We start from the raw sequence: 26,189 nt of genomic DNA on the forward strand, positions 1-26,189 counted from the left end.
GCCGGAGCCGGAGAGGTATTCGCCGGACATGTTTGTAAGAGAGAAAATGAGATAGAGAGTTGTTTGTGTAATGTGATTTTTTGGGTTGAAATGAGAGCTATTTATAGATGAAAATGTGAAGTTTGGGATGAAAATAATAATAATAATAATAAAAATTGAAAGTCGAAAAAAACTGGATATATTTTATTGGGAAGTGAGAAAAAAAAAACACACACACTGCACCGCACGCGCACACACAAAGAGAATAACATAGTGTTAATAGAAGCTACGTTCGTGATTCAGTATGTATCCTCCATCAGTGAAATGCCACGAGCGAACTCCAACCACTAGCGATCACCACGCCACCATTTTACCAGTATAGAGAAAGTTTACGGGTAAATTAGATGAGTTCCAACCACATCATTTTCGCTATGAATTCGTTAAATATTTTTCACCCTCTAAGTACTTCCCAGTGATTTCTCTACTGCTTTTGGTAAACGTAATATGTTATATGAATAAAGAGTTATCCTGGTAAATACTCAAAATTTGTGACTTTCAAGTAAAACCTCATATTTCATTTAGTTTCACACGCAATATTTTCTTCTGCATTAAACAATTATCATGGTGAATGCCATATCTTACCAAAATTTGTGACTTTCAACTAAAGCCCCATATATATCTTACCAAAATTTGTGACTTTTAACTAAAGCCCCATATTTCATTTAGTTCACACGCAATATTTTCTTATACATTAACCAATATTCAATTTGTTATATGGTCTCGCATGTTTTGTAATACTATTATTTTATATTTATAAGAGTATATAAGACATGAGCAGTAAACAGAATTGAAGATGTCTATCAGTGTATGTATCTCTAGTCCACTACTCAAATAAATTAAGATATACTACATGGTTCCTCTAAATCTAATTTTGGACTAAAAATTGATCCAACAAATCTTCTCGGTGGGCATGATTAGCCAAAAGAGGAAATAGGCACATTCTTTATCGTCGTACAAGGCCATATTGCCCACTACTACATTTTTATTCTTTTGCCTAAAGTGGTTGACCTTGACTTCGACCTTGACTTCATAACTATATACCTCGCCACCAAATTTCATACGTGTTTCCATGTCATCAGTTGTAAAAGTATCTACTTTCCTTGATATATTTACTTGGTATTATTGCAAGTTGCAACATCGTATCAACATTCAAATTACCGAATATTCGATTTCGTGCTACTACCCTCCATTATACTCCTCATATTTCATAGTAGAGTCATTTTACCATTTTAGTGTATCATAGTAATTGAGTCATTTATCTATTTAGTAAAAGTCAACACATCTTTTCTCAGCTACTTTTCCATTTCTCTTATTTATTCTCTATATTTTTTCTTCTCTCCTACTTTAATATCTTTGTATTTAATACATTACACATTTTTTTCTTAATTTCTGTGCCGAAAAGAAATGCCTCTACTACTATAGAACGGAGGGAGTAGTAGGTGCGTCTTTCCTAATAATGTTAATTATAGCTACGAAGTTTGATATGAATTAATATGAGGTTAATTCGAGAAATTATTTGAAGAGAGTGTTAGAAATGAATAAGATAGAAAATCTCTGCGTAGCGAGGCGTCATAAATAAAATGAGATTAATAATTTAATTCTGTATTCTTCTTAATGATTGATGTGTATTTTTTCGAGCTTAAATATCAAGTGTAAGATCAAACAAGTTTAATTAAATAGCTCTAATATTACAATCTATCTGCAATAGTACAGAGTCGATTGTAGTATTTCGAGTGTCGAACCACAGGGAGTCGTATGTTATTTAACGAGAATTGACAAGATTAATAAACTAAATTTACAAACTAAAGTGCGAAAATAGAGAAACTCAAGAGATTGAGAGCGTTGCTCCTAATATGCTCCAGATGTGAATTAACTTAACGGACCAATTAACCTAAGGATTAAAGATTAATCTAATGAAAGTTGTAATAAACTCGTTCATTCTACTCACACTGAACATGTTCGTAGATGCTTGAATTTAACCTTGCTGAACACTAAGATCAAATTCGTACTCGTCGGATTATCACTCCTACAGACGCATAGTAAGCTCTAATCCAACTTCTACGTTCCAACGTACATGATTCATTTACAAAATCAATTAAACATTCCTACAGACGCATAGTAAATGTCCAACAAATATTGTAACGACATGTAAATCAGCTTATCCAAGATTCATATGCTGAACACGATACAAATCTCAAACTCTTTATCTACGTTTCCACCTTTTAACCAAGTTAAAGAGACATTGGCTAAAAGACAAGATTGAATCATAAAACAGGCCGGAATTATAATTCAACGTAAAAAGCACCGTAGAAAATATCATAGAATAATATTAATCCATAGAATCCTAAAGTAATTCACATCTTTCACAAATTAGGAGCAACAGAAGAGTTTAGTTACACATCCACAACCAAACGAGAAGAACCATAGAACTCAATGTGTAGATGGTAGTAAATCTCCTCCGAGATGATGAAGATTGGATCTCCCTTCCTTCCTCTTCTCTTCTTCTTCCTCTCTTCTTTCTCTCCAATCTCTGTCCAAGTCGTCCCTAGGAGTCCTCCCCCTTTCTGCTATGATTTTTCTCGTTTTTAATCCTCAAAACTGCCGCTAGAACTGCCATTTTGCAGTTGAAACTCCAAAACGCCCGACCGGGCGAAATTAGAAGAGGGAATCGCCTGACCGGGCGAAAGGCTTCTGGATGGCTCGCAGGGAAACGCCCGACCGGGCGTTCCGAAAGATGACATCGCCCGACCGGACGATAAATCTGGACTCCGAGTTACGTTCAAATATGACCCGGCCGGGTGGGTTTTCAACCCCACAAATTCACCCGGCCGGGTGACTCATTTTCCGAGCTTTCTGAACTCACGACGCCATTTGCACAACCTTTTCACCATCCGAGCTTCATTCCTACACCATAAAACATACTTTTGCAAGCATCAAACTATATAAATCATGTAAAGTTAGGGGAATAAAAATGTACAATTTGATTCACATCAATGATATTCTTATACATATCTATAACATGTATAAATTAGGAAAGAAAATCAAACCACGGGATTAACACCAGAAAAATAAGTAGCAATAGAGGAGCTTAACAACACAACGAACATGGTAGAATAAGAGTAAATAAATTCGAGGATGAGAACTTAATGAAAGCACCAATTTAATAGAGATTAATATGAGATTAATTCTTATCGAGAAATTATTTAAAGAGAGTAGGAGAAAAAATGTGAACAAGATAGAAAATCACTAATCAAACAGTCTAAAGCAAACATTGCTAATAACTTTTCATAGTTTATGATTATTTTCTGGTTAATAGTGTATTAAGTAGGTGAAAGTACAGTGTGCAATGCTAAAGTAATCACAACCAAAAGTGACCGAAAAGTGATGTCTCCTAAAGCATTTGCAATATCGCCAATTGATCTAATTATTACTCACTCCGTCCCCAAATAATATAGTACATCTTATATTTGACACGAATTTTAATATAAAATTGATAAAGTAAGAGAAAAGTAAAGAGAAAAAATAATTAAAATATTATTAGTGGAGAATGAGTCTCACCTTACTAGAGAAAAAATACTTTCTCAAATTAGAAAGTCCATATTCTTATGTGACGAACTAAAAATGAAAGAATGCATATTCTTGTGGGACGGGAGGAGTATTTCTCCTCTTGAATGTAGGAGTGCACTATGGTGACACTATAGGGATGTAGGATTATACTCCTAAATCATTATATATAGACTATATATATATATATATATATGGATGTAGGGGTGCACTATGATGGCACCGACACCATAGTTAAAATAACAACCAAGGGAAATAATATGTGATACATAGACAACCAATTTGTGATACATATACAACTAATTTGCGATACGAAATAAGAGCACTATGGTGACATCATATTTAAAATGACAATATAGACAAGCAATCTGCAATACATATGCAAGCAACTTAGCATATATTTCTAAGCAATATGTGATACGACAATAAAGATAGTCAAACAATCTAAGATATATAAGCAAGTAAGTCAGTCACGTGACAGACTAAGGTTAAATCAGCACATAAATCTAAGAGTTCTTATTGGTGGTACATTGTCACTTTAAAAGTGTTTGTCATTTTAATATAATCTTATATAGAGGTATATATACAAGAGACTAATGTTTAGCTAACTTTCCTCTACCAATTTTTATCTTAAAACCCGTGGTGAAAAGAAATAATACTCCTAAATAATCAGTGTTTAAAATGAGAGATTTTGTATTATGACATATAGAACAAATTATAAATTAGGATATTGTTTCTTAAATCACATATTTTGGTCTACTTAAATTTTATGAATTTAAAATTTAATAAAAAATTATGAACTTATTCTTTATAATGAATTTTCGAATGAGTTCGAAAAAAAATTAATTTTATTGCAAAATTCACTGCAAAGTTTAAATCCATAAATGTTACAATCAAATTTTAAATTTATTAAAAATATCAAATGTTCAATTAAAAATGAAAGCTTTACTATTTTTGGAATGACGTAATTTTATTACCGCGTGGACATTCAAAGACAGGTGGGCCCCGCCTCACAGCTGCTCTGACTCTTTTCACTCTCTTTTGTCTTCACCGCGCTCGCTCTATATATTATTGCCAACGCCTCAGTAAAATATCTTTACGTAATTTTAGCTGCTACTCTCTTTTTTCTTTTTTCCCTCCCAATAATTAGGCGACGCCGGCGATGGGGAATTGCTGCTCCGACGTGGCCGGAGGGCAGACGGCGGTCGGAGGCACCAACTCCAGCGCAGCAGCTAACGCTTCTAACGAAGCAGTTGATGCCTTCTTCAAGTCTCGCGGCTACAATGGTCTCTACTCTCAGATCGAGGTCCGTGCTAATTGTTTGCACACTGGATATGTGTATTCAATCGATTATGTGTTCGGCATTTGCTTGCTGAACTGTATTTTGACTTTTTTTTGGTAGAGTTTGCTATTTTTGTTTATGTGTGTGTTTGTTTAGGTTTTGATGGTGCATAGGTAATTGAAATTGGATTACTGCAATTGGAAATGTTGGCTAACTTGTTTTCCGCGTTGTGATTTCGTACGCAGACATTTAGTTTGGTATTCGCGTATTAGGGAAAATTATTGGGGAGATTGAGCAATTGAGCGTGATTAGGTTCTCGTTTGTAGTTCTATCCTAATTCGAGGAATGAAGTATGAATTTGTAAAAATAGCCAAAATGGATGAGTGTTGGGATTTACGCACACAAGGCTTTCACACACTTAATAAGATCACACACACACTCACTGTTGTATGAGATCACACAATGCAGGAAACACACACACTCACACTTTGAGTATTGAAGATGATAATCTTGGAGAGAAAACTGGAAAACTCTTTATTGATTAAACTCTATCTCTAAACTACATACATGGTGAGCTATTTAAAGCTCTCTAATCACGTAGCAACTGCTACTAACTAACTACAAGAAGAATCAAGAAAGCAAGAAGAATAACCGCTACATCTCGGCTAACTAACTGCTGCTCCAACGGCTAGTTTCTCTAGGCCGAACTTCCTTCTCGGTTCAAGACCGAACTGTTGCTTCTTCTTTCTCGGCTCAAGACGAACTCTATTCTTGACTCAAGACCGAACTTTCTTTTCGGCTCACAACCGAGCACTCTCTTCGGCTCACAACCGAGCTCCCTTCTCGGTTCACAAACCGAACTCCTTTCTCGGTACACAAACCGAACTCCTTTGCTACTCGGCTCAAGACCAACTGTCTTCTCGGCTCAAAGCCGAACTCAAAGCCGAGCTCAAAGCCGAGCTTCCTTCTTCTTCTCTTCTTCTTCCAACTGAAATGAGCACTCCATTATTACAATGAGTAATACCATGTATTTAGCGCTACGTCAGATTATAGGATGGGGTTGTATCAGGAACTCTGGCATAGCAATTAGTACCTGAAGGTGGATTTTAGGTGTTTTTGGTAACATATGCATAATGCATACCGTCACTGATCCCTATTTTCCTTGGAGGCACTGGAGAGTTTGCAATGCTCAAGTATCATAGGACATGTTTCTGCACAAGTTCCTAAGATAAGTACTGCTACAAACTACTAGTACAAGGTACTAGTTCAGGAAATTAGTTAGGGTAGTCCATAATGTAAGTATTCGTTTGGGGGTGAGGGGTTGGCAAGACCTGCTGGAGAAATGGTGCTTCAGTATGAGATGTGTTTTATTAAGTCCACACCTGGAAATTCAGACGTTGAAATATTCGGTAGTATATATTGTATCGGAGATGTTGAATCAAATTGGGCCCAGGTAGGCATCTGAGCTCTTCTCTGGGGCTGTCTCTCAGAATAAATCTGTACTGTATAAAGTTTGCATGTGGCTATAATGAATAAAATCTCACTGACAACACATTAGAAAGTGATCAGGGTTTTAAATAGTCACTCTTGCAGCCTTGCTTGCTGTTAATGTATGTAAAATTGTAGTAGGATGTGAACATATATATTTTCCTTGCTTATACAATCTTCTTGTGATCCGAGTACAATTAACCCACTACTTTGGATTTTACTTTCTTAAACACACTGTCCCTTAGGTCACTCATAGACATGCGATATTATACTAGGATGGTTTGTAGTCTACTGTTCATCTCAAGTTATTGGTGCAAAGGTGGACTATAACAAATTAAATAGAGACAATTATAACTGCCTGTCCTTAGGTAATCTGGATCAGCTTCATGACTTCTTGCATTTTCATTTAGCAATTTTGTTAACGTGTCCTGTTTTCTGCTGTTGATGCTCCATATTTTGCAATGTATGACTTCGTGGCTGGATCATCTTAATGACTTCTTGCCTTTTCACTTGTATTGCTGAAATTTGTTTCATTGGTGATTTATCAAGCTTCTGATCAAACTTAAAATATTTTGCAGCTATCTCTCTCTGCAACAGACTTACGTGATCGGGATGTGCTCTCCAAGGTTTGTTTTTAATTTATCAGAAAAAGAACTATCTCAACTATATTCATTTCTTCGTTTAGAATACCGTATCATTTTCTGAATGCTTCTTCTTTTCTTTTCTTGCTGATGTGTTCACAGTCTATGCATGTCTGTTTACCTTTATAAGCTTAAATGTGTTGATTTTGATTTTAGAATTAGTTTTTTTAGTATTGTAACTTAAGGACCCGTTTGGTTTTACAGTTAGGAATAAACAAGATAATAACAATGAGATACAATTTTCGGGCCAAAATGTAGATAATGTAAAAATGAAGGCGTATAAAGTACTCCCTCCATCCCATTAAATATGAAACATTTGGTTTTCGGCACGGGATTTATATAGTGTTATTTTGTGAGTTATTGAAGAGAGAATAAAGTAAGAGAGGAAAAAAGTAGAGATGATGTTTCCATTTTAGGAAATGTTTCATTTTAATGGGACAACCCAAAAAGGAAAACGTTTCATTTCTAATGGGACGGAGGGAGTATTGTTTGGTATATGAGATAATATTCAAGTTTGTGTTCCCATTTTAGTTTACCCTTCAAAGTGTTCCAGTTCCACTTTTGGTTACTACCCACCACAAACCCTTTATATTATACTCTCACTATATCAACTTATTCAGAACAAACCATGCATGGCCCACAATGCCACAACTCATCTACACACTAAACTAAAATATACTACTACAATACAGTACACTACCCTATAGTAAATGATGGCCCCCTTTTCCACTCATCCACACACTTACCTAATATTTAGTAACCCAGACTGAAAATTTATGGGAACACTTATAAGGGACTGTGGGAGCATTTTCTCATATTTTACATGTTGATAAACATTTTTAAACTACACCAGACCTTAACTACTGAGATCAGTTACTGCAATGCTTACTCCCTCCGTCCCGCTTTAGCAGTCCCAATCACTTTTAAGCACTCATTTTGTAAAAATGATAATAAATAGTTAAAGTGGAGAAATGGTAAAGTAAGAGAGAGAATACTGTAGAGAAGAGTCTTATCTATGCTATTCTCTCTCGTACTTTACCATTTCTCCACTTTAACTATTTATTATCATTTTTACAAAACGAATGCTCAAAAGTGCTTGGGACTGCTAAAGCGGGACGGAGGGAGTACTACTACTTGTTTATGTTTTATTATTTGTATTATAAATTACACTCACATAGACATGCAATGTACAAAATTAATTTAACGGTAAAATTGTAGATATATACAAGGAAAATTCTATCACTTCTTGTTTAAAAAAAATCATGACCTTTTTCAAGACTTCTTTGTTTGTTGTATCCAGTTTCTTTGGATTATGATGTACCTCTTTTCTTTTACACCTGTTATTCTTGAATTTGGTTACTAAAGTTGGTGAGGGGTATGATGCTGTTTGGACAAATTTAATGGATTCACCTTGACACCCTCACCTTCCACTGACTATCGTTGTATAATTTTAGAGTGATCCTATGGCGGTTCTGTATATCAAAGGAAGTGACGGTTCGCTACGCGAGCTTGGTCGGACAGAAGTAGTTCTGAATTCATTGAGTCCCAAATGGATTAAAAAATTTACTGTTACCTACCAATTCGAAATGGTGCAGAATTTGGTGTGAGTTTAATTGTGAATGTAGTTTTTATACCCAATAATTTTTATGATTTTGTATTATGCATCTCAAGAGCTTCCTCTGCTGCAGGTTACGTGTCTATGATGTCGACACTCAGTTTCATGGGATGGATGTGAAGGTTGAATGCTTTCCTTTATTAAATTTTTTTTTCTGTTACAAAGAGTGGAAATTTAACTGAATGTCCAACAATACTTTATTATCTCTCATTAACGTCACATCATACTTTGATGTCCCTCGCTATGTTATCTTCATTGCCTATTTCATAAGAACAAGATATACCGGATTGATTTTATTCGGTTTTGTTTTCTTTTCTTGCTATAGGCAATTAAGCTAGAGGAGCAGCAGCTTCTTGGTGTGGCTACTTGCATGTTATCTGAGGTATGCTTATTCTTCATCTCTGTTTCTTGCATTTAATAATGTTTACATGTGTAGAGAAAATAAAATCTACAACTTCGTTACAGTTACAAACAAACCCCTCTTCCCATCTCTCCTGTGATTGCTCTAGGAACTAATTTTTTAAATTGTATTTAATGGTTGATTGATAATATCTTCCCCATGAAGCCGTAGCGGTACTTGTGCAGTCCTTTGACTTTGAGGTGGGATAATGGGCAATCCTTGACTCTATATCCATAACCTATCTGTTTTAGGCTTCGGACCTTTTAATCATTTTCCAATGGATATATAGCATTCATAAGATTTCATTTTCACCCAACTTCCCTCATTTCCTCTTTGTAGATTGCCGCAAAACTATACAGAACCGTAACTGTAGATCTAGCACGTGAAGAAGTTTCTGCTCCAGGCCATACTCGAAAATGTGGCCAGCTTACAGTTTACGCTGAAGAAAGTGTTGCGTCAAAGACTACAGTAGAGTTGATATTGCGATGTTCAGACTTGGAATCCAAGGATTTGTTCTCAAAAAGTGTAAGAGAGTTCTTTCTCCTGGTTTATCTCATAATCAGAATATCAGATTCTGTATGAAGTCAGAAAAACTCATTAAAATCTTTGTCCCTTTTTTTTGTCAGGACCCATTTCTTGTAATATCAAAAGCTACAGAGCATGGAATATTAGTTCCAATTTGTAAAACTGAAGTCCTGGAAAATGATCATGAACCAACATGGAAGCCAATTTTCCTGAGTATTCAGCAAGTAGGAAGCAAGGTACAAATGATGGTTCTAGAAAGTCTCTATGTCACTTGTCACTTGAGTAGCATGAAACTTTACTTTCTATTAAATAGTATTTAGTAGACAGAGTTGCTACCCAAGCTTGTTACAGAAAATACAGTGCTTTAGATTCTAGATTTTCTTTCAGATGTTAAATTCTATGCGTATCATTTGTATAAAGCTAATCATGAATAATAATGTTGGATTGTGATATCTTTAGTTCTCCATGTATAGATGTTCTTTATTCTTTTTCAGTAATTACATGGAGATTTCTACCTAACGTGGTTTATCTAATGCAGGACAGCCCACTACTTATTGAATGTTTTGACTTCAACAGCAATGGAAAACATGCTTTATTGGGGTAAGCAGCTATCTTTACTTAACCAGCTCTGTAACAGTTTTCTAGCCTACACTGACTCCGAGCTGTAACTGTTCAGAAAAGTTCAGAAGTCACTGGCAGAATTGGAAAAGCTGCACTCTACCGGCGCCGTAGAAAATTTATTTATCCCAACGTCAGTTGGGCAAAATCACCAGCGCAAGGTAAGAAACAGACTGTTTAGAAAGAGTTTTTTCAGCATATATGTAACTATTTAAAAGTTGCATATTTCTTCTTGTAGGTCTTAAAGAGTCAGTTGATTGTGGATAAGTATTCAGAGAACATCCAGCACACATTCCTCGATTATTTGGCTGGAGGATATGAGCTAAATTTTATGGTTGCTATTGATTTCACTGGTATACCTTCAGTCTATGCTAAACATGCTTTCCTTTGGATTTGATTGTTGAGTGCCTCTTGATATTCAACTTACATATTTTTCAACTTTTCTTTCCTTCTGTTTGGTTGTGTCATGTATGATGAAAGCCGGTACAAACCGAGTTGGATTCTCTTTGATTGAGCGGTCAGTTCATTAGATTTCAAATATGCTACCATGATTGTGTTGTTTCCCTTGGTGCTGTGTGCAGACAATTTTTTGTTGTGTCATAGGATCTTTATACAATGAACAGAAAATGTCCTCCTTACTAAGTAATAGGTCATCCGGTTTCTGATGATGCAATATTTTATATAGCATATGCCAAGTATAATGGAAGAGACACTGCTGTCATAAGTTAACAAGTTGTACTACTCCCTCCGTCCCGGGCTACTCGCACATTTGCTTTTCGGCACGGAGATTAAGGACTGAGTGTATAGCAAAGTCAACAATTGCGGCTGTAGGTGATAATTTTTACTAAAAATGGAAAGAGTGCAAATAACTTGGGACGCGCAGAAAGGAAAATAGTGCAAGTAACACGGGACTGAGGGAGTATTTTTTTTGGCGACTCTTTAATATGTGAAGAGTTCTCTGTTTCTTGCTTTCACACTTGTGGCTGTCCTAAGTTTGCGTGCAATGTATGGGCGTCCATATACGCAGTACTATAATTTCTTTTATCCTAGTGTTTGATGAGGTTGTTACTAACTCTCAATATCTTTAAATCAGCTTCAAATGGTAATCCACGCTTACCTGATTCCTTGCACTATATCGATCCATCAGGGAGACCAAATGCATATCAGAGAGTGAGATGCATTCAGTATTATCATTTCAGTTTCTGGGTTTGAAGATAAAACGCTAATATGCTCTCTCTTAGTTTAGGCAATTTTGGAAGTTGGAGGAGTTCTGCAGTTCTACGATTATGATAAAAAGTTTCCTGCTTGGGGGTTCGGAGCCCGGCCAATTGATGGTCCCGTATCTCACTGCTTTAACTTAAATGGCAGCAGTACCTATTGTGAGGTGAAGCTGGGACTACGTACTGATCAAGCATTCTTTCTAAGTTTCCACTTTCATTTTTAATCATTCCATTTCCTCTCAGGTTGAAGGAATCCATGGAATTATGGTGGCTTATGCAAACGCTCTTCCTAATGTCTCATTAGCAGGACCAACATTGTTTGGACATGTAGTTATGCAGGCAGCTCAGATAGCCAGTGGATCTGTTGCAAGAAATGAAAGAAAGTATTTTGTTTTGTTGATTATCACGGTATGTTAAAAACATTGAACTTGTACTTTTTGCTGTATGCTCTATAGTCTAGACTTCTAGCTTACCTGATCATATGCTGTATAGAGAACCTGAGTGAAGTTTGCATTTTTAGAATCACTGATATCGTAAGTAAATCTGATTGTATCCTCACAGACCTCACCTTTCACTAATTCATTTTCCATACTAATTCTCAGGATGGAGTTATAACAGACCTCCAGGAAACAAAGGATGCCTTTGTTATGGCATCTGATCTGCCATTGTCAATACTTATTGTTGGGGTTGGGGGAGCTGATTTCAAAGAAATGGAGGTATATGCCTTTCTTTTTGTGTGATTTGTACTTGATTGGGTTATTCCCTTAACCAGTGAATCTATATTCTTCTATTCATTTCCCACATACTTATTGAATAATATTTTGTCATTCATTTATCAGATATTGGACGCCGACAAAGGGGAGAGACTCGAAAGTTCATCGGGACGGGTTGCATCACGCGACATTGTCCAATTTGTTCCTTTCCGTGATGTACAAAGTAAGGAGCAAATTTATTGAATTCCAGTAATATACTGTTCTTATAAGAGCATATTCAGTAGTCTGAGCTGGTCGGGGTGTTATTGAAATGCAGGTGGAGAAGACTCTGTCGTTCAATCACTTCTAGCAGAATTACCGACACAGTTTTTAACTTATGTGCGAGCTCGAGGTCTTGGCCCAACTGCATAATCAAATCTACAACTGTAAATACAAAATTACACTCTGGATATTTTGTGCCTAGCTTGCTTCCAGAGCCTATGACAGTTGCACCGGAATGATCTATGTCCAGTTCCTGGTTAGGTTTTTTTATCTCTCCACGGAACGTGCCCAACTTTGTCAGGGTTCATAAATCTGGAAATGGCTAAAAGAAACCATTCTTGTTCATTGTGTAGCATGAAGTTTCATTTTTTTAAAATCTGTGAACGGTTCTCACGTAGACATGAATTGTTGCAAATTTTGATACAATCACAACATTTTGCATCGGTTCTTGAAATCTGAAATCTTCCGACTCGTCTATGCAAAGGATACTGTTTCTTTTCGACTTGTCATCGCTGCCTACGATTGGAGTAGAAATCATACTTCTTTCATAAGTAGATGCAGTAATTATTGATGCATGGTTGTAATAGGGAGCTGTCGGTGTATGTAAATTCTGACCACAATTTGAGGTTTGATCTACATTTTCATGGATTTGATTTTGCTGTTTTATGCGTTGTATAAACTATCAAGTACATCAATGTTTTAGATTATACTGCTGGATTTGATGAAGTTTTGCCAAGTAGTATTGTAATATGCGTTAGCAATTTCTCATGATTTTGATGGATGGTAGTTATTACATGTGACAAAGTACTTCCACAATATTTTGTTTCATCTTATACGGTATCACTAGGTAACTGTAGATCTAGAATGTGAATTGAGTCGCATACGTTGTGAATTGAGTCGCATACGTTGTGAATTGAACTTGATTATATATTGCTCATACTTTGAGTTGATCCCTCTTTACTTTGATGGTTTAGTTAATGTTGCAATTGTTTGATCAATTTCTCATTCGATGTTCTAACTCTATCAATTATAATTATAGTTATTTGTCTCAAGAATCAACTATGAATTTTGTTTGAATTGTGTAATTTTTTTATGAATTTAAAAAATAATAAGAGTATACTATTAAAATATCAAATTTTATGAATGATGTTATTATCCCATTTCAACCAAATTTTTTTTTGTCATAGTTTGTTTCGCCGTGTCTTGTCATGAAATCTACAGTTGCTTGCTTGAATAGTACTCGAAACTAGGTTCTTTTTTTTATCAAAATTGTTATAGTCCTACGGTTTACCTAGTTAAGTTTAATCTCACATAGTGGAGTACTAATTTTCTCTAATATACACTTAAACCACTACTTAAATACATAAGTAAAGAACACGAATTTAGTTTACTATAAGAGTGATTTAGTTCACTACTTAAATCGCCCGTATAGTGAATTAAATCATTTTGATCTAATGGCTAAGATTTGTTCTCTAATTATACACTTAATATTAAATACACTTATACTTTGATCATCTCCCCACTTAAATTTAAAATTTAATAGCATTTCCAAATTCCTCTATCGACTTAATAGACTTATTTGATCGAATTCGTTTCATAAAAATAAGACTAAAGGCCCATTTTGGTTCTTACCATATTGCGATTTTTTGATTTTAGTCCAAAACATTATCTTTTGAATTATTCGGTCCTCACAAATAAAAACGGGTCACATTTGGTCCATTTTGGACGGTTCCATCAAAAATTTGACGGAAACCCTAAACCCAAACCTCTCTCACCACCTCCGCCACGACATCCACCTTCCATCTCATCCCTCAGCCTCACCCACCGTCATCATCGTCTCATCCCTCAGCCTCACCCCCTCCTTACATCATCTCCCTCACCACCTCTGCCACGACGTCCACCTTCATCGCCTCGCTCAACTCAGCAATCAATCCCCCGTAGACGCCTTCCGGTGTTGCCGCAGCCACGATTTGAGAGGAGGAGGTGGAACTGCGGCGGGGGGAGGCAGCCGTAGCGGAGGGTGCCTGGATGACGGCGAGGGTGAGGGGGAGGTGGTCGATGGAGGGGTCGATGGTGAGGGAGAGGGAGAGGAGGAGAGAAGAAGACTTGACAGTGAGCAGCAGCGGCAGAACACCGGGAGTTGGAAGCTGACATGTTTCCGTCAAATTTTTGAATTTCCGTCCAAAATTGGAATTTCCGTCAAATTTTTGACGAAATCGTCCAAAATGGACCAAATGTGACCCATTTTTATTTGTGAGGGATCGAATAATTCAAAAGATAATGTTTTGAACCAAAATCAAAAAATGCAATATATGTTAAGGACCAAAATGAGCCTTTAGTCTAAAAATAAAATAAAACATTACTTTCATTACTTTGCGCAATCCGACTTCTGAAACGCCCAAAATCCCATCTCAGTTTCAACTTTAAACGATTTGTTTGAAACTGTGTATCCTGATTTCTGATACATCAAAGAAATACGAAGAAAGAAGAAGTGTAATTGAGGGTGATTGGAATAAAATGGATAAAGTAAGGGAATTCTTCAAGAAAACTATGTTCTACGCTCGGGTTCTTTCCGGATACGAAGAGCGCAGAATCCGATCTTACAGATTGCTGCTTCAGAAACGTCTCCAGGAGGTTTCAATTTGCTCTGACTTAAATTCGTTTTTTTTATTTCATTATACTTTTGCAGTCACCTATTGCTTAGTTACATCCTTGATGAAATGAAATGGGTTTTTAGTGTAGTATTTTCTGTTGTAATTATTGAAATTGAAATAAACTGCTAGAGTGGAGTTGTTGGATCATTGTCATTAATGCAGCTACTTTGATTTAAAAGAACAAAAATACTATTGAATTGCGCAACGTGGAGTATGAAAATGAAGAATTTCTAGGTATGAGTGATTGAAGCTCATGTAATTGTTCGAAATTTGCTTGCTTGAGCTGGCGGTAGGGGCTACTCTTTGATATACAACAATAGAGGCTTTGATAATATAAGCTGCAAATGTCTGTTGTGTTACCACCACTGTGATGCCATAGCCAGTTGAGTTGGGATCAGAAATTATTCATAATATGCTTTGTCTTGCCAAATGACCTTTTGCTGGTGATATACAGCTTTTAACAAACTGTACATTCTGAAGATAGTTTTCATGTAGTTGGGTTGATATTTGTCATGGACTGTGAGCTACTGAGTTATGTATATGCACATCTAGTTACAAATGAAAAGGTGGGAACAACTAGATTTCCAATTTACATGCCTATGTATCTACCAGTTAATGTATTCATTAGGTTCGTCCTGTTTCTTACATTGTTATCTTGTCATTTGACAGGCAGAATTAAGGAAAGCTGCTCTTAATAAGGTACCCGAACAGATTATTTTGTCAGAGGTGCGGAAGATGGTTCAGGAAATGCAGTCTTTGAATAAGAAGTTAGAGGACACAGTAAGTTTCTCAACTCTTCAGTTTTGTTGCCTGATTTTACAGTTACAGGGCTATAATGTTATGAAATTTGAGGATAACGTTTTCCTCTAGACCAATATTACTCATTCATGGATGTGGATTTTATCTTGAATTGTGGTTCTTAAAATTAATCAGTAACCACCGACCTTCCTATAGAGAGCAAATGATTGAAAGCTACCCACCCATATACCATTAGAATCTTGATAGATTTTCATCTTCGTCTTGTCAGGGAAGAAATTAGGCAATCTCTTGTTTTTGCACATTGGTACTGGAACCAGGCAATTAATAGCTAGCTGGATGCTCAATTCTCTCTGCCTTCCTGTATATGCTGTCTAGACAGCTTCGTGGTCTATGTCAAGGGCGAGTTTCAATTTGGTGTCTGTTAATTGGATAGAATAACATCTTGCATCCTTTCACACTTGATACTGAAGACAAGTGTTTTCGCACCTTTAGTTCATGTTTTCACTATTCATCTAGAGGCATGATGAAGTTATGTCCTGTATCTCTTGCCAGCAATATTTGGTTATCTCTAGTCCACTTATATAAGGTGAAAAATTTGTAGGAGGCAGCCATAGAGGACTACTTCAAGCCGATTGACAAGGAAGCAGAAATGATTATGAAGGCTCAGCTTGAAGGAGAAGAGAAGACAATGAGAGAGATGGTGGCAACCATGCAAAGACAGGCTCTACTTGAAAAAGCTGAAGCAGAAGCAGATGCAGATGCACAAGCACAAGCACTTGCAAATTCAAAGAATGCAAAAGCAGACCAAGAAGTTGAGGAGGCGGAACCAGAACCAGAACCAGAACGTGTTGACAAGAGGTCAGGAATGCGATGAATCCTCAAAACAATTTTCGCACTTGTTTGAATTACAAGGCATTGCCCCAATTTTCAAAGGCTTAGTTAGGGTCGCCATTACTGTGATGGGACGTGAGTAGGCATTCTGGGCAACAGTACAGCAACACAAATCAGTTGTATGCTGAGCTGAAATAAAAACACTATGTTGATTGTTACTACTAAGTAGCAATGATCTCTCTGAGCTGCATTTTCTGTATGATGATTTCTGTGTATTATATTTTTATAGTTCATGTTCAAGTGAACATCTAACCTTCCAGGTTAAGGAGGAAACATTCTTTTAAGTCGATCGAACTATAGTCATACTTTAGTCAATTTCAAAAAATCTTGATTAGGTTTGGTAAGTATACCAAAGTGGTCAATAGTGATGGTTCTAGCTGCCCAATTTTTGCAAGATTTTCTTAATTTTGTAGTTGCAATTTTTACATAAAACTGTCTTACGGACGTTTAGAGTGCCTGATAAGACACATCATGAGTGTCTCACTAGAGCAGGTTTTGTCTAATAGGACACACGTGTGCAATCCGCACCATGCGGACATCCGCACCAAATACAACACTTCCAAACCAAGAGCATCAAATCAATAGCTATGAGAACATAGGCCATCTTCTGAATAAACAGCCTAGCTCGTGCAAAAAAGTTACAAGGGTTATTCGTTAACCGCACATATATAATGATATAGCTAGGATACGAAAGTTGTGTTTACAAACAGCAGTAGGATCGCACATTCCGATCCTCAACTAAGATATGAAATTCAGCCACTTCAAACTTTTTGTACCATATTCCAGGCGTTGAACCCCAAAAAGAATTATATGAGAAACAACGATCTTCTCCGAGAGTAATATAACTACCCTATATTTCACAGCTCAGTAAGAGATATCTCACGAACCAGGAGAAAACGATTTAACTCGAGTTCTGCTGCTGCTTTGGTTTCTCAACACTTTCCAGGCATTCTTTTGCTCTAACCACCTTCGATTGGAGATAGAAACTGCCACTCTGAGTATTCCTCTCAAACAACTTGTCATATCTCTGATAAATTTAAGGGAGATTTTTAATCATTGAATTACTATTACCATATATATGAAAACCCAACTTTTATCTAAAAAGCAAGCAAAAAGAGAAAAGAAATTAGAGAAAGAAGAAGACCTTCACAATCTCTTCCCATGGTGTATTCTCAGTGACACCAAGAATTTGCCTAGCCTCCGCCTCAGTCATCATTTTACTACCTCTTTTGATAGTTTCCACTGCTTCTTGTGCAGCACCAGTCTTTGAGGCGTCTGCAATACACCATGAGAAAATAGTGTCAGAGATGATTGAGGGAGATCGATTCACTTTAAAATGCCAAAGCATAAAATGCATTCATTTAAATTCATTCTTTGGCTTGGAAGAAAATTGCAACTCCATGCACAAGCACCAAAGACTTACTTATTTCTCCCCATAAAAACTATTTGCACACATTTCAACAGCTTTAAAATAGTCAAATTGGGCACTAACAGGAATAATTAGTGAATAACCCAAAGAAAAAACTTACTTGCAAGTGCCTGGCGATATGCTTGAGCAAACGCCCTGATCATTATTCCAGAACCCATGACAATCAAGTTAGCAAGAATTCTAGCTGCCTGCAACCACATAACACCATAAAGTTGCAATGAAAATTATACTACATACACTTCTCAAAATCATATCATGGATGGCGGAAAATATGTTTCGAGTATGTGATCCAACTATAACATCATACATTACAAATTACAATGCCTCGGCAGAATAGAATGTTGCAAATCAAATTTCTGGATAATTTATAAAGTGTGGGGCTCTAGAAAGTAGAAAATAAACACACAGAACACACAACAACCGCCGTAAACAAGAAATGCAAGACAATCATCAAAAAGAATTTTCGCCAGCTATATCCAAGAAACAGCATGTGAAATTGAAGTGGTGAAAACGCAAAAAATACTATGTACTACAATTAATACATTAAAACACTTCCTAATCCTGGAAAGTTTAATCAGTCAGTTTGAGATACTTTTCCATCATATTTTCATATATAAGCTAGAAGAAGTCATTCTAATTGTACATTGTACAGAACCTATGCTTGCAGCAAATCTATGCCTTATTTTAGAGAAAACCAGGTCAGGCCCAGATACATACCATGGCTAGAAGAGCAAAACACAATCACCAATCGATTAATGAGCTCCAAATAACCTGCATCAAAACAAGAATCCATAAGATTCGACAATTTAAATTGTACAGACTTGGATAAAACAGACATACAAGTTACAAGTAAGACCCAATTCATATCTAAGTACATAATCCATTACTAAAACAAAACTTTAAATCTGCAGATCCAGCTCGAATCACCGAATGACCACAGAACTCAACCCAATTATATTAACGAGGTGAACCCTGAGGACACGTTAATTTATTTTTTCTCAAAATCAAAATTTGCAGCACGCCATCACTTCAAACATCATTTATCTTTAAAGCTCCCCAAGAATCAATCTTTTTTTCCAGAGAACATAGCTATAATCAGATAACCTAAGGCAGCCGTTCATCATAATCGTCAAGGGGAAAAGCAAACGGCAAAAAAACATAGCAAAATTTTGCACACAAAAGTTGAAATTACCGATGAAAAAACAAAAAACCACCATTTCTTTGACAAAACATATCGACACATAAGCGCATATCAATAAAATTCAATTAATCAAATAACAAGTTACATAATCGTCAATCAATCTTTTTAGTGCTTTCAAATGAAAGCAATCAAAGGGAAAATGTATCAGAAAACCAAATTTGCTAGGAACAATCCCAACAAAAGAGAAAAAAAGAGAAAGAAGAGACCTACAATACGTTCAAGAGAAGATCGAACAGAATCCGTATCTTAAAATACAAAAAAAAATAATCAGAGCAGAATAAGAGGAAGTTTTTCTGTGTTTAGGATTCGCGAAAGGGTTCGACGACCTAAATTAAATATGAGGTTCGATTCGTTTCGTTTTATTTCTTGGGAAAGAGTTAATCTCGTGTGAGGGTTGTTGATGAAGAAGGCGGCATCTGTGTAGACTATTTTGGTTTTATATGAAAAGTTCTTGAAACTTCCAGAAATATAAAAACTCCATTCTTTTCTCGTATATCATTAAAATTATTATCAGTTTCTTGAAATGAATTAATTTATCCCACTAAGAATGAGACATTACTCGTGAATTTAGAAATTGATCGGTAGGAGTATTTAGATTGTTAGGTAAGAGAAAATTAATTACATAAAATAAATCAAATAAATATATACTCTATTATTTTATTGATTTGTGAGGAATCTGCTGTGGAGGATCACCACCTATAATTTTAGCACCAATTTGATGAGGTATACTCGCAGTGCTTTAACATTTAGTACTTTAGTAGTTATTAGATGAATAAACAATGTGATATTTAAGTCAAGAAATTTGACTTTATCAACAAATTCACATTACATAAACAGGAGCAAAAGAGATCACACATGTCCATATCTCACCACTGGAAAATATCCCCAAACCCTACACAATAGAATTTCTGATTGAGATATTATTTTTAGATTCCAATAAATCTGGAACTATTTATTTATAGCCCTCCCAAACTCAATTGCTACATATTTGCCCCCCCAACTCTAGTCTTGCTAAAAAAATTCACCACCTCCATAACAGTTGCATTTTAATTGGAACTCTTAATTTTATTACACGAGGAACTTGAATTCACATTAGCATGGAAAAGAAATTAAAAAGTTCTATGGTAGTACTTCCTCCGTTTCATAAAAATATGAACGGATGAGATGACACGAGAATTAAGACAAAATTGATAAATTAAGAGAGAAGATAAAAATGATATGGTAAAGTAAGAGATGTGAGTAGAATGGTAGTTAATGTAGAGTTAGTGGATGGTGAGACCTACATTATTAAATTGATACAACTTTTCAAAAATGAAATGCATATATTTTTATGGGACAGATGAAAATGGAAAGTGCACATATTTTTATGGGACGTAGGGAGTATATTAAATTAGGGAAATCAATAAAGCAAAATGATTAACATCTTGTGATTTCTCTATCTACAAATAGGAGATTTAGGCTCAGTTTATAATGCAAAACAAAGTCTGATTGACATGATAAAAATACTTGTAGTCCAATAAAAATAATTCAAAAATTGAGTTTATAAAATCATGTTATGTATGTTGAAGTGACCATGATACATGTGTTTTATAGGAGTAGATTAATTGTTTTAGTTGAGAAAATCACTGCATAATTTTTGTCGAAAAAGCATATACTCCTATGATAGAAATTTTTGAGTGAAGAAAAAATCCAATCAGTAAATTGATAGTACTAGATGAAAGAAGTCGAGCTAAGTTTAGGACTAAATTAGTAATTTGTCAAACTATAGGGGCTACATCGCAATTTGGCGATACTGGCGACACTCTCCGAGTGAAGGAGTATATATATCTGAAATTGGGGGTTATTGATTTCAACCTAAAACCTTCTTCACTCACTCAGAAAATGGACGCTGCACAAGAAGCTCAGAAGCGGGAGGCATTCCGGCACCTCGTTCTCAACGCGCTCGAACGCCGCCTCTTCTTCATCCCTTCCTTCAAGATCTACCGCGGTGTCGCCGGACTTTACGATTATGGTCCACCTGGTTGCGCCGTCAAGGCCAACGTCCTTGCCTTCTGGCGTCAGGTCCGCGGATTTTCCTTCTCTTATTTCTAGGTTTCCTAGGCCACCGAATTATTTGGATTTTAATGATTCTTAGATAGTTGCTCGAATTGTTCTTTCTGTATTGTATGTATAGTAGTAATATATTACTGTGTTGTTTCCAATTAGTAATTTATAACTACACTATGCTTCCTTGCCTGCCCTTGATTTTGCTTGATTAAACATGTTTTGATGTTTCAGCACTTTGTTCTAGAAGAGAACATGTTGGAAGTTGATTGCCCGTGTGTTACCCCAGAGGTTGTGCTGAAGGCGTCTGGCCATGTTGACAAGTTCACTGACCTTATGGTCAAAGATGAAAAGACTGGAGCTTGTTACCGGGCAGATCATCTGCTCAAGGATTATTGCAAAGAAAAGCTTGAGAAAGATCCTAAGCTGAGCGAAGAGAAGGCAGCCGAACTGAAGCATGTACTTGCCGTGCTGGATGACCTCTCCTCTGAAGAACTTGGTGCAAAGATCAAAGAATATGGCATCACTGCTCCAGATACGAAAAACAGTCTCTCGGACCCCTATCCTTTTAACCTAATGTTTCAGACATCAATTGGGCCATCTGGGGCAAGCACTGGGTGAGAATCCAATATTTTTACCTTTTCAAGTGTAAAAGTTTTAAGGCAGTGGAAACATGATTACTTGGTTGTTTCCTTTTTTTGCTTTGGTGTTTTAATGCTCAAGTTGATACAGATACATGCGTCCTGAAACAGCTCAAGGCATTTTTGTGAACTTTAAGGACTTATATTACTACAATGGCAACAAGCTTCCCTTTGCAGCGGCACAAATTGGTCAAGCTTTTAGGAATGAGGTTTGTACATTTTCTAAGTTATTTTCAGACAGGCTCTGTAGCTTCACGTAAAATGATAAACATGATATGAGGTGATTGTATATGTATCTGGTAATTGAAGAGTGCAGCCACTGCAGCACATCTCAGAGAGATGCCTGTTAATATTTAATATGTCCCACCTAATCCGACACTTAATACATAGTGTAATGTTGCCTAGCAGTAGCACATATTTGCTAGTTGGCTGGGTCTGTGTGGCAGGCTGGCAGCATGCTTACCACCTTTTGGGATATTGAGTACTCCTCCGTTCTGCGATAGTTGAGTCATTTCATTTTGTGCACTCGTTTTGGAAAAATGATAATAAATAGTTAAAATGGAGACAGAATAAAGTATGTGATAGAATAAGGTAGATAAGAGTCTTATCTACCTTATTCTCTCTCTTACTTAACTTTTTTCCACTTTAACTATTTATTACTTCCCCCGTCACATTCAAGATGGCCACCTTTCCTTTTTTGTTTGTCCCAATCAAGATGACCACTTTCCAATTTTGGAAATAACCTCCTCTCTCCTTATTAAAATATTCAACTACCTTTTTCCTCTTTAATTTATTCCACCTAACATCACTTCCTAAAATCCCGTGCCACTCAAGAATGTGGCCATCTTGAGTGGGACGGAGAGAGTATAATTTTTCTAAAACGAGTGTAGAAAATGAAATGACTCAACTATCCCGGAACGGAGGGAGTGCAAGTTTTTGAAGCATTCTAACAATGGATCTACTTTTAAAACTGCATCCACTTAAACTGGCGCATAGATGTTTTAAGAAATGTGAAGGACAGAACAGATTATAAGATGTTTTGGGCTTTTTTGCTCTGTTAAATTCTGTTTTGTTGGAGCTCTATTGAGCATGCACATTTTGAAAATCCTATTTACATTTTTTATTTTATGTTAACCTCTATTTGTGCCAGTATAACTGCAGACACATGAGATCTTTTGTATCTGTGTCACTGTGACATTAATGCTTGACATTTACTCATGGTCTGCAGATTTCTCCACGACAAGGTCTCTTAAGGGTTCGCGAATTTACGCTGGCTGAGATTGAGCACTTTGTGGATCCTGATGACAAGTCACACCCTAAATTTGCTGAAGTATCCAAATTGGAATTTTTAATGTTCCCAAGAGAAGACCAGGTGTCTGGACGGCAAGCTAGGAGAATAGTAATTGGTGAAGCAGTTTCTCAGGTCCATGCCACTCATTTTGCTTTAATCTCTACTGTGGCGTATAATTTTCCCTTGCTGACATCAACTTATCATCCTGTATGCTCAGGGTATTGTCAATAATGAAACTCTCGGCTATTTTATTGGAAGAGTATACTTGTTCCTCACCTTACTTGGAATCGATAAAGACCGCCTACGGTTCCGCCAACATTTGGCAAATGAGATGGCACATTATGCTGCCGATTGTTGGGATGCTGAAATTGAATGCTCATATGGATGGATTGAGTGCGTTGGTATTGCTGATAGATCAGCATATGATTTACATGCTCACACGGTACGAGTTCATCAAGTTTGCTCATCTACATTGGATTTTTTTAATTTTAAATCTTGTAATACCTAAGTGCTCAACCTATAATTTTGCAGGATAAAAGCCGTGTGGAACTAGTGGCACATGAGAAGTATGCTGAACCTAAAGAAGTGGAGGTCTCTACTCCGTCTTATCTTAGCTCCTTCTGTAGTTTGTTATATTACTCTGAGCATACCATATTACTGAAATCAGGATTCTAGTATGTTGATAGCATGTAATATATATAAATGCTCTTTTAGAGTCCGAGGAGAGATTTATTCCAACACTTTCTGTTACACTCCTAACATGATTTCTTGACCTTGCCGACCTTTCTCCTTAGTTTCGTCTCTTTGACGGTCTGACTATGTCCTTTATAGTGTGTTTTTTCCACCCTGCTTTCTGACGTCTTTGCTTTATTCTGCAGAAACTTGTCATAACACCTATCAAGAAGGACCTGGGTCTTGCTTTCAAGGGAAACCAAAAAATGGTGGTTGAAGCATTACTGGTACATACTGGTCATTCTTTTTGTTTTCAAGTTTTACATTCCCTTTTGAAGTTACTACTACATGTCCATATGGTGCATATTACTCTCGTTATGAGATTTTGTAAGATTTTCTCATTTTGCTACTTCTGATTAGTCTATGGAAGAAAAGGAGGCTATGGAGTTAAAAGCAACTTTGGAAGAAAAACTAGAGGCTGAGTTCCGTGTTTGTACTCTTGACAAAGTTGTGACTATAAAGAAAAACATGGTGTCTATCTCCAAAGAAATTAAAAAAGAACACCAGAGGACTTTCACACCGTCTGTGATTGAACCTTCTTTTGGCATTGGGAGAATCATATACTGTCTCTATGAGCATTCTTTTTACACGAGAGCTAGTAAAGATGGAGATGAACTGTTGAATGTCTTCCGTTTCCCTCCATTGGTAGCTCCAATCAAATGTACAGTATTTCCCCTTGTCCAAAACCAACAATATGAGGAAGTTGCCAAAAGCATTGCCAGGTCATTGACTGCTGTTGGGATTTCTTACAAGATTGATATAACAGGTAGCACCATGGCATATGACATTTACCATAAATATGTTTATATGTTAACATGTTTTAGTGTGGTTATACCAATCTGTGTGTATGCCCTTTCTCTCTCATTTTTTATTTCCCTTATTCTTTTCCATCTCTTCAGCAAATACTTTTTGTGAACCTATAGGAGGTGTAGAACTATTTAGTTTGTTCATTTGGCTTACTCCGTGATTTACGCCCATTATGAACTCAGGCTTCTGGTCTGTACTTGATAGGTACCTTGGGCTTATGTTGGTTCTATCAGTTTGAACCAAATGTTGTTCAAGTTCCTTGGTCCTTTATTAACTTAATAGGTTTTGTGATCCAAAAATTATACACATGTTGGGAGCTTAATTTGACATGTAGTTTCCAGCTATTCATGTGAGCTTTACTGTGCAGGAACCTCGATAGGAAAGAGATATGCAAGGACTGATGAACTCGGTGTTCCATTTGCCATCACAGTTGATTCTACAACCTCAGTGACAGTGCGGGAAAGAGATAGCAAGCAGCAAATTCGTGTGGATGTGGATAAGGTGTCATCTCTGATGAAAGAGGTAACTGATGGTGTGAGCACATGGCCAGATGTATTGTGGAAATACCCAACTCATTCATCATGAGTCGAGCCTCCGTTGTCTCACAATACAATACGGAGTTGGTAAAATTATCTTCTCTAAAATTTGAATTTATTTACATTTAGACTGACTTGTTAAAAATAACTTGATGATTTCTTGTCAATTTTGTTTTATATACTCATATCGAGATGCTGTACTACCATGCTATGTTATTAAACCTTTGCTATTCAAGACGTTGTTGCAGGCTTGCTTGCTGCAAAGCTTTGTGTTGTACGATCAAATTTTATTTTGGGCCGTGTGGTTTGCAAGATTATATCTTGGGATTAAACATGTATTGTGCATGGTTCATGACATTAAATTTCGCTACTCAATGGATATTATATGATAATGAGTCATAATCATCTTCCTCTAATTAAAATAATTTCACAACTCAATCCTAAATTATATTTTTCATGATTATTTTATGTAACAGATCAAACAGTCACAAAGAGTATAATTGCCTAATCTTATACACTATTTTGTATTTCAAATTTTACAAACACTTCATATTTATAAAATGAAATCGTTTTTATGTTTAATTATATACGGTTTGTGAATGAATGGAGTAATTTGTAGTCTTCAGAATTAAGTTATTTCATGGTTAAAATAATGATTTAGGGTAGACGTTGTATAAGATTTTGTTGAACTATTGTAAATACCTGGTATTCAATTTATGTTTTATGAAGATTGAAGAGGCTTCGATGGAGAATATGGTGACTAATTATTTGACATGGAGTAAAACAAATTATACGTTCCGAAAAATATCGATCCATCCATTTATCTTCTTTTCCCTCTT

At 36.2% G+C, this 26,189-nt stretch overlaps 4 protein-coding genes across 7 annotated transcripts; 3 read left to right on the top strand and 1 right to left on the bottom strand.

The window, feature by feature from the left end:
- Window positions 1-4,708: 4,708 nt before the first annotated feature.
- LOC121753411 (protein BONZAI 1-like) lies at window positions 4,709-13,092 on the top strand. 2 transcript variants are annotated; one of them, XM_042148711.1, is made up of 16 exons: window positions 4,709-4,909; window positions 6,952-6,999; window positions 8,469-8,617; window positions 8,703-8,751; window positions 8,955-9,011; window positions 9,369-9,554; window positions 9,656-9,790; window positions 10,093-10,154; window positions 10,231-10,333; window positions 10,411-10,525; window positions 11,266-11,342; window positions 11,419-11,556; window positions 11,636-11,800; window positions 11,995-12,108; window positions 12,232-12,328; window positions 12,422-13,092. In XM_042148711.1, the coding sequence occupies exons 1-16, from the start codon at window positions 4,766-4,768 to the stop codon at window positions 12,514-12,516; spliced, it is 1,734 nt and encodes a 577-aa protein (XP_042004645.1). In that variant the 5' UTR covers window positions 4,709-4,765; the 3' UTR covers window positions 12,517-13,092. The 2 variants fall into 2 exon arrangements, with proteins under 2 accessions (XP_042004645.1, XP_042004646.1); XM_042148712.1 differs by lacking the exon at window positions 8,469-8,617 and having other exon boundaries at window positions 4,872-4,909.
- Window positions 13,093-14,739: 1,647 nt separating this feature from the next.
- LOC121751196 lies at window positions 14,740-16,945 on the top strand. Its single transcript, XM_042145910.1, has 3 exons — window positions 14,740-15,000; window positions 15,690-15,800; window positions 16,381-16,945. Exons 1-3 carry the CDS (start codon window positions 14,884-14,886, stop codon window positions 16,651-16,653), a joined length of 501 nt encoding a protein of 166 aa, XP_042001844.1. The 5' UTR covers window positions 14,740-14,883; the 3' UTR covers window positions 16,654-16,945.
- Window positions 16,946-17,227: 282 nt separating this feature from the next.
- Window positions 17,228-19,743, bottom strand: LOC121751197 (mitochondrial import inner membrane translocase subunit PAM16 like 1-like). 3 transcript variants are annotated; one of them, XM_042145912.1, is made up of 5 exons: window positions 19,507-19,743; window positions 18,817-18,870; window positions 18,200-18,287; window positions 17,815-17,945; window positions 17,228-17,697 (listed from the first exon to the last, which is right to left on the bottom strand). In XM_042145912.1, the coding sequence occupies exons 2-5, from the start codon at window positions 18,817-18,819 to the stop codon at window positions 17,572-17,574; spliced, it is 348 nt and encodes a 115-aa protein (XP_042001846.1). In that variant the 5' UTR covers window positions 18,820-18,870; window positions 19,507-19,743; the 3' UTR covers window positions 17,228-17,571. The 3 variants fall into 3 exon arrangements, with proteins under 3 accessions (XP_042001846.1, XP_042001845.1, XP_042001847.1); XM_042145911.1 differs by having other exon boundaries at window positions 19,511-19,742; XM_042145913.1 differs by having other exon boundaries at window positions 19,627-19,712.
- A 1,424-nt stretch (window positions 19,744-21,167) lies between these two features.
- Window positions 21,168-25,684, top strand: LOC121751195 (glycine--tRNA ligase, mitochondrial 1-like). Its single transcript, XM_042145909.1, has 9 exons — window positions 21,168-21,361; window positions 21,578-21,960; window positions 22,076-22,193; window positions 23,213-23,407; window positions 23,493-23,717; window positions 23,807-23,866; window positions 24,154-24,234; window positions 24,368-24,773; window positions 25,182-25,684. Exons 1-9 carry the CDS (start codon window positions 21,182-21,184, stop codon window positions 25,397-25,399), a joined length of 1,866 nt encoding a protein of 621 aa, XP_042001843.1. The 5' UTR covers window positions 21,168-21,181; the 3' UTR covers window positions 25,400-25,684.
- Window positions 25,685-26,189: the final 505 nt, after the last annotated feature.

This window comes from Salvia splendens, chromosome 10 (genome assembly GCF_004379255.2).
Source record: "Salvia splendens isolate huo1 chromosome 10, SspV2, whole genome shotgun sequence".
In the NCBI taxonomy this organism is placed as follows: Eukaryota; Viridiplantae; Streptophyta; class Magnoliopsida; order Lamiales; family Lamiaceae; genus Salvia; species Salvia splendens.

Bases quoted from the DNA above. Each gene is read 5' to 3' on its own strand.
- LOC121753411 (XM_042148711.1), top strand. From the start codon at position 4,766: ATGGGGAATTGCTGCTCCGACGTGGCCGGAGGGCAGACGGCGGTCGGA. The intron at 8,752-8,954 runs GTTGAATGCTTT...TTCTTGCTATAG, and splicing joins TTCATGGGATGGATGTGAAG to GCAATTAAGCTAGAGGAGCA. The intron at 11,801-11,994 runs GTATGTTAAAAA...ACTAATTCTCAG, and splicing joins TTGTTTTGTTGATTATCACG to GATGGAGTTATAACAGACCT.
- LOC121751196 (XM_042145910.1), top strand. From the start codon at position 14,884: ATGGATAAAGTAAGGGAATTCTTCAAGAAAACTATGTTCTACGCTCGG. The intron at 15,001-15,689 runs GTTTCAATTTGC...GTCATTTGACAG, and splicing joins TTCAGAAACGTCTCCAGGAG to GCAGAATTAAGGAAAGCTGC. The intron at 15,801-16,380 runs GTAAGTTTCTCA...AAAAATTTGTAG, and splicing joins ATAAGAAGTTAGAGGACACA to GAGGCAGCCATAGAGGACTA.
- LOC121751197 (XM_042145912.1), bottom strand. The intron at 17,946-18,199 runs GTAAGTTTTTTC...GGTGTATTGCAG, and splicing joins ATATCGCCAGGCACTTGCAA to ACGCCTCAAAGACTGGTGCT. The intron at 17,698-17,814 runs GTCTTCTTCTTT...TAAATTTATCAG, and splicing joins CATGGGAAGAGATTGTGAAG to AGATATGACAAGTTGTTTGA.
- LOC121751195 (XM_042145909.1), top strand. From the start codon at position 21,182: ATGGACGCTGCACAAGAAGCTCAGAAGCGGGAGGCATTCCGGCACCTC. The intron at 23,867-24,153 runs GTCTCTACTCCG...TTTATTCTGCAG, and splicing joins CTGAACCTAAAGAAGTGGAG to AAACTTGTCATAACACCTAT. The intron at 24,774-25,181 runs GTAGCACCATGG...TTTACTGTGCAG, and splicing joins TTACAAGATTGATATAACAG to GAACCTCGATAGGAAAGAGA.